General features: G+C 45.2%; 1 protein-coding gene across 1 annotated transcript; it reads right to left on the reverse strand.

Moving 5' to 3' along the window:
• Positions 1–263: 263 nt before the first annotated feature.
• LOC103635067 (uncharacterized) lies at positions 264–6,473 on the reverse strand. The gene is made up of 2 exons (XM_008657624.3): positions 3,041–6,473; positions 264–2,268 (listed from the first exon to the last, which is right to left on the reverse strand). Exon 1 carries the CDS (start codon positions 4,532–4,534, stop codon positions 3,677–3,679), a length of 858 nt encoding a protein of 285 aa, XP_008655846.1. The 5' UTR covers positions 4,535–6,473; the 3' UTR covers positions 264–2,268; positions 3,041–3,676.
• Positions 6,474–7,526: the final 1,053 nt, after the last annotated feature.

Genomic DNA, 7,526 nt, shown 5'->3' on the forward strand with positions numbered 1-7,526 from the left:
TGATGCAATTCACATATGACAGTTTTATCACAGTGTATACTCCATATATTGCTATATGGAGGCCAGCTCATCATTAAGCGCCGAGCCACGCATAGGCGCCGTTGCCACACTTTAACCATAGGGCAACTCATTATGGTAACTTACCTTCTTACCTGAGCGTAGGTGCGTCGTTGCAAGTACATTACACTTCTCAGTAGTCCCATGTTTGTATACCCATACACATCCATGGGGTACTGAATTCCCGGAAAAATAAATACTCCACATCGCAGCCTTCATATATACATATGTGGAACATGTATATAATCAAGCGCCACAATTAAGCACTTCCCTAGACCGACGGTTGTTCGGTCATGCTCTCACATCTCACCTTACCTGAGCGTTGATCCATTCAGAACTGAATGGCCTCAAAAATAACAATACACATATATGCAATACCCACCCGGTTGTGGGTTAGTGGTTTTTAAACTAAGCCACATAATAGTCCTTAATTTAGGGCTTAATAGAGGATGTCGCTAGCATTATAGTTTTTCAAAACTGTTTTTCAAAGCCAAACAATGTGTTTAGTTGAAAATAGGTTTTTCGAAACCAAAACTTTTGTTTTGAAAATACGTATGTGACCGTATATACTTAATCCTGCTCCGATACCAGCTGTGGCAGAACCTCCCAAGTTATTGGGCCCACATGCACCTGTCCTTGTCTCAAAGACCTCAGACAGCTATGCATGTGCACCAGATAACTTAACAGGATCCGTCCGAGTGTCCCAAGGACCCCGGATAAACCACTTACAACCAGGATCGCAAGACTAAGTAAACACAAATCACACACCAACATTTTGCAGCGGAAAATCTTATTACCAAATTTTACAAGTTACAACAAGTTTACATTGTATTTATCGGAGTGATTACAAAAGTGGTTCAAAGGAATAACTTTGAGATGTTATAAATTATTTGTAAGTTTGAAATATATGCTAGCTCATGTGACCATCCTCAATAAGAAGTATAGAAGAATTACTTAGACTTATAAGAAGACCAAGCCCACCGGCACTTAACACCATCAACAACAGCACAAAACTATAACCTGAAAAACAACAGGGAATAAAACCCTGAGTATAGAATTACTCAGCAAGACTTACCCGACTAAAGAAAAGACTCTCAAGGGTATGCTGGCTAGAGGGATTCAAGGTGTGGCTTATCAAGAATCAAAGACTCTGTTTTGCAGAAGAGCTTACTAGTAGTAAATCCTTATGCTAAAATTTTACTTCACAAGTTTAGTATTTTTCCTGAATCTAGATATGCCTAATCTAGAGCATCCACTTGTCCTGGTCTAGCTTTCTTTTAGCCAATTCATATTTCACTTGTCAACTACGATGAGTGGTCGGAGGGTAGAGTCTCCATGACCGAGGAGCAACGACGATTCGAAACGATTATACCCAGCTGGGGATCCCTAACCACACGACATATGTAGCACTTAACCCTTGCATATGTCAACCGTTCCCACGGATCCTCCACAACGTGAACCGGTCCGCGCTACCCGGGAGCACAGTACTCCTCCATCCAGCCTCTAGCCAGGAGGGTACACGCTACTCCCCCCATCTCCCACGCCCAGTGCGCGGTTGTCTTTTCACGTATGGAATAGCCGGGTTCAGGCTTACCGGAGCATGTGGCTAGTTGCAAGGTCTCCACCACAACAGGCCTACATCGAACGATCCTTAATCGACACAGACGGGCGACCACATCTGCTCAGCGTCTGGTCTAGATGTATTCAAACCATTTTCCCATTTTTGGTACCCGGCAGGGGTACTCTTTTCCAAATGATGAACCCACTCCGGCCGAAGTGGAATCATCACCATAAGTCTGCTTTGATTTTTGAAACGAAAGGCCCATAACCAATGTTCCACAATCATTCTTTTTGAAAACAAATGATTTTTCAGTTTCTAAGCAGGGCTAAGCATTATCAGTTCTTTTTATAAAACTGGGATTAAGGAGTTTCCAAGGAATGGTAATGCATCAATTGTTTATCACACAACTCCTATCACCTAATGCATCAGATAAGGTGAAAAAGCATTTAAAACACAAGGAAGGGGCAAATGCACCGGGGCTTGCCTGGAAGAAACACTAGGTTAGTGTTTGTTAGACGTCGATCACTTGACGATCATCCTTTTCCTAACACTTGATCAGGCAGGTTCATTCATCAGCATCTCCATGCGGAGTAGCCCGCGCTTGGGGTCGACTTGAGTCATCTTCCGCATCACGTGATTAATTATCGCACCTGAATGAAATGCACGATGCACATGAATGCATATTAACAGAAATAGCACAAATCTAAATAGTGTTATACGATAGCACATTAAACACCTAGTGGCGAGGCGTTGTATAATTTTATACTAAAACACTAGTTATCGATGTACGACTGAGCGCAATAAGTACGCTTCTCTAGATTAACCGACTCTAACGCAAACATCATGAAATAACAAACAATACATATTTAATATAATTAGCCTAAACACAACTTATCAGCTAATTAATTAGAACACTAAACCTATCCTACTCATCACCTACACATCTCATATGTATATATTTATATAAACCAATACACTATATACGATGAAGCATTTTAATAAACAATTAATACAACCACAACGCACGGTTACTACCATCCAGAGAACTGACGCAACTAATATAACTAATTAATCCAAGCCTTGAACTAATAATAAAAACTAGCGTACCAGTGTACTATTACTAGTCACTATTACTAGTCGATACAAAATTCGTGAGAACGGCGATGATTTCAGTTCATACTATCCATCAAACATTAAGCACGCGATGAACAACGTCCTTCCCGTCATCGCCCAACGGCTAGAATTTCCCTCCTATCATCGACTCCCTAATATCACACACCCTAACGACATAATAACGAATCTATCCATAATTACCAAGTGCACACCTCGCATTACTAGTATTTCTAACTTAATCGTATACGTATACGAAGTGTCTTATTTTACGATCATAAAACCGATAATAAAAATAGTGAATCGGCTCACCACATCACAACTCGACTTGGTAGTTGCCTGACGACGGCCTTCAGCTGAAGTCCTCGGTCGCACATCTGACGAGCGTGACCAACGAGCTAAGGCTGAGGCGAAGCTTGACGACGAGATCGAATAGGGGATGGTGAGCAAGAGGCAGCGACCAAAGACCGAAGCACATAACACGGCGGACATACTTAGCCACGGCGAGGCCGACCGACGAGGGAAAACAAGAAACACGACGGTGAGTCGATGAGCTGAAGATTGGGAGCGACAGCCGGTGAGGAGATTATCTCCAAAGAGCCGCGCGAGGGAAGCTAAAAATTAATCCAACAGTGGTTCCGCGGCAAACAATGGCCGGGTCTGAGGGGCCAGCAATTACTTGAACATGGTTGATGGCGAGGTCTGCCGGTAGAGAATATCGGCACACATCGCGACACGACGAACGCGCAGAGTTTCAAAATCACGCGCGCGAGATCAGACCGGAACTGAGGACAAGCGAACAGAGAGGAACATGTCTGGGAGTTCAACGGCGATGGGGATGCTGATGCCGCGGATGTGAACACTACCGCCGCATACCGCGCGAGGACACGGAAGTCAGAGCGACAACGACGCAGCGACCTCGACACTAAACACCGGAGCTCGACGATGTCACGGCGTAGCAGGAAATAACAACGCCACGATGGTCGGCGAGACAAGTCCGGCGATGACGAGACACTCTATGCCGTCGGGCCGAGCCGTGCTGCGCGACGCTGGGCATCGAGCAGAGACCGAGCTGGAGCTAGGCGTGACACGGAAGGACAGACGGCCATCTGGGCAGCGCGCAGGCGCACGCAACGAGTGGAGCAGGAGCCAGGGACACGACAGCAGGGAGGAGCAGGAAGGTTGGGCGACCAAGCGCCGTCTCCCGCGGCGAGCACCGACGAGCAGCAGGCATGGCCATGGATGGAGGAGCTGGAGCGCCGGCAGAGGGCAGAGATGGAGCAGGGAACTCGGCCAGGAAAGGGACTCGGAACCGGGCGCGGCGGCTGGACGCAGGGCGAGCCATGGAGATGGGCGCCGAGATCCATGGATGCAGGGAGGAGGGAGGAGCTCGCAGGCTAGCTGGGGATGGAGGAGGAGAAATCCACGCGCGCCATAGAAGGGCTTCGACAGGGACAGGGCGCTGCTGGGAAATGGAGGGAGAGAAGCAAGGGGGCAGCTAGGCTCTTGGCCGACCGGAGTTGGAGGAGGAAGCCGCGGCCTGAACGCCGGCGAGCCAGGCGCGGCCATGGCTGGGGAAGAGGAACAGCAGGCGATTTGGAGCGCGGCGTGCTTGAAGATGGAGCAGAGGAAGCAGTGCAGAGAAGGAACGCGGGGCACAGGGAAGCGCGCGTCATGGCTGGGAGGATCTGGGGCGAGCTGCGCGCGTGCAGAAGGCAGGGAGAGCGCGGGAGGGCCTGAGGAGAAGACGAGGGAGGCGGCCAGCACGACGACCCCAGAGTACACGCGGCCAGCGAACGGCGGCATGGGATAAGAACAGCAGATGAGCGGCGCAGGGGAAAAAAAATCCAGCGACGGATGTAGACGATGGCTGGAAGAAGAAGAGGATAAGGCAGCCGAAGAAGAAAAATATCAGGAGAACCTCTCTTTTCCTATCGCATTCACCTTTTATTTGTTCTTTTGACCATTTCTCCATATAGTACTTACGAAAGGCTGGAAAGCAGCAGGGGTATTTTCATCTCGTGGTAAGCAGGAACAAGAGATGCACGGGAGTGTAGTAAAGCATGTCATGGGCGGTGAAAAAAATCGGAGAGAAAGCAGCTGGAATTTTTCTCAGATTTTTCCCCATTTTCTGTTTATTTTATGAATAAAATTGCAGATGTTTTAGATCATGATTTTTAGCGATGAACAAAGAGTCGACGCGCTATACGGCAACCAGGTACACACTTCATTTTTCGAATCAAGAAACGGAAAAATCAGATAAACAACAATTTAGATGGTTCTGGCTAAACCTCGTTTGGATAATTTTCGTGACTAGTCTGGGCACGGTGTAAACGGACCAGATTAAAACGAGTTCGGCTTCGGTATTTTAATCTGCTCTGCATGATCCGACCGAAATTAGCCGAAACCAGATCCACTAATGTATACGCGATTTCGTCGTCAAAACAGCGTGCTGAAGGATAAATTGGATCATATCCTCGCGCACGATTTTTCTCGGACAATACGCGATTCAGATTATTTTGCCCCGAACATTTTAGTCGTCGAGTCCAAATTAATTTGTTCGGGATAAAATCATCCGAGTGGGTCGGGCTTCCGAATTCGTATTCGCGCGAGCGATAAATTTTAAATAATCATCGGACGCACCGATTTCCGGAATGACGATGTTCCGAATATTACGAAAATTTAGGACGAGCCCGAATAGATAAAAATGATGTCGAACTCGCGACAGACGGAACAGATGCGATATTAAAATCGCGATAGGCGAAGATGATTAAAATTTTAGCATCCGTTTTACCCACTGATATTACATGCTTAAATCCATACTCGTTGTCGAGCGGAATATAAACACCTAGGGTGTTACAACCCTCCTCCCTTAAAAGAATCTCGTCCCGAGATTCGGAACGAAAGACTTCTAAGAGTAGAGAAGCATGTAACTCTGTCCATATCAGTGACAACAAAGGCAGTTCCAAACAAAGGCGAGTGTCTCATAATGTTGTTTCTCTAGTGGACATAACATGTATCGCCTTAAACTAATTCAGAGATATCCACCAATAGAGACGCTGTCTGCCAGAAGAACACATAAGGTTCCATGTGTGCAGTTTGCTTTTTCTAATGACACTGTACTATCTGAGTCTGTTGAGCGAGCGGCAAATACGCGATTTTACCCAAACAGAACCAGATGCAACCTCTTGGGTAACACACAGAAGGAGGTTTACCAACAAGTGGTCACGATAAGTTTATAGCACACGAGACGGGTGTGAATGTCGAATAACATCACAGTTAATTCGTGTTAGCCAGAAAATCCAAGTCCATAAAAATGATAAAGACTTGAAAAATCACCAGCGGAGGGATCTGTAAATGCTGCCTTTGCAACCAATCCATTTTATCGCGCACTAATCATGGCTCGACTTGATCACACATGCTGGAAAAGCACACGTGATACAATCGAAGCATGACTAGAGCGATAATTAGGTGGTTATTAGTCGACTTAACTTGATCTGTGTAAGTACTTTCTTAAGTGGGTTGAACCAAAGTGAGTTCAGGCAAATCGATAAAACGATTTCTAAACTCAACCTTTGTTCATTGGGTAGTTACAAGTTAGTAAAACCAACTTGTTGTACTACATTTGACATTGAGCAGGTCGCCAAGGGTTGAGAGTTCACTTTTGTTAACAGGAGATTATGCACTTGGGTAGAAATTCATTTGGTCTGGTTGTTCATCCGTTTCTTCTATACAAGATGAACCGACTTGGTTAGGGAATACATGGATTGAATAAAAGAGCGAATGAACAAACTCCTGCATTTCAGTGGCAGGGGAAGCAGATCTCTATTTTGAGAGCTAATCAGTTGTTTTCCAACACTAAAAAGCTCCAAGGCTTCACCTTTACACAAAGGACGTAAAGGGAACTTGTATGAGTAGTCACTATCAAAGTCAAGAAACCACACATGAAAGTGGTATGCCTTTTTGATCCAACAGATATGATAGATGTTGCTTGATCACTTCGCAAACAACATAAATTATTTCAAGGAAGTAGGGTACAGAAGATAACATATCAGTGTAGTTCCATAATGGATCATGACTAGAGACCTTGATACCAGCATCCGACAAGTCGCACAATCATGTGTGCGCATTCACAGGAGGCTCTCAATTTCGCTGCGGCACCATGAGTTCTTAATCATGACACCATTACCGAACAGTACCAATAATGGATCTCACATGTTAAAACTAGATTGTGCCAAGATAACACATTGATGTAGTCTCATAATGGATTACAACTACTAACCGTGATATCAGCGCGTGCCAAGTAGCACAACCATGTGTGCGCACACATAGAAGGCCCTCGGTTTCGTCGCGGCACCGTCAGTTTTAGTCATGACGCCATTATCAGACGTAACCAATAAGAAATCTCACAAGACACAAATGGACTGAGTCAGGATGACAATATACAAAGAGATACTCCACCTGTAAAAATAATTACAAGTAGAGAGATAAATAGAGCATGGCCCGATGAAATAAACAAGGTATGGCCATAACCTAAACTTGATGAAAGAAGTACGATGGCAGACTGTTATTTCAGCCCAAGCATATTTCTATGCCCATCGCAAAAATTACAAGGTCAAGGATTAATATCTATTAGATACGGAGGGAAAACAATCATAAGATTAAGTTGGTATGCCTTTGATAGATATGGGGAAACCAAAGGCATCAAACTAAGGAAAACAATGAGGCATAACTTTCCTAGGTTGGGTTGATAAAACAACATTGCGATCTTCAAGAACAGGCAAACTGGAATGGAGAC

The sequence above is a fragment of the Zea mays genome, chromosome 8 (assembly GCF_902167145.1).
Source record: "Zea mays cultivar B73 chromosome 8, Zm-B73-REFERENCE-NAM-5.0, whole genome shotgun sequence".
NCBI classification, from domain to species: domain Eukaryota; kingdom Viridiplantae; phylum Streptophyta; class Magnoliopsida; order Poales; family Poaceae; genus Zea; species Zea mays.

Excerpts from the sequence above, each read along its gene's own strand:
- LOC103635067 (XM_008657624.3), bottom strand. The coding sequence starts at position 4,534 with ATGCCGCCGTTCGCTGGCCGCGTGTACTCTGGGGTCGTCGTGCTGGCC.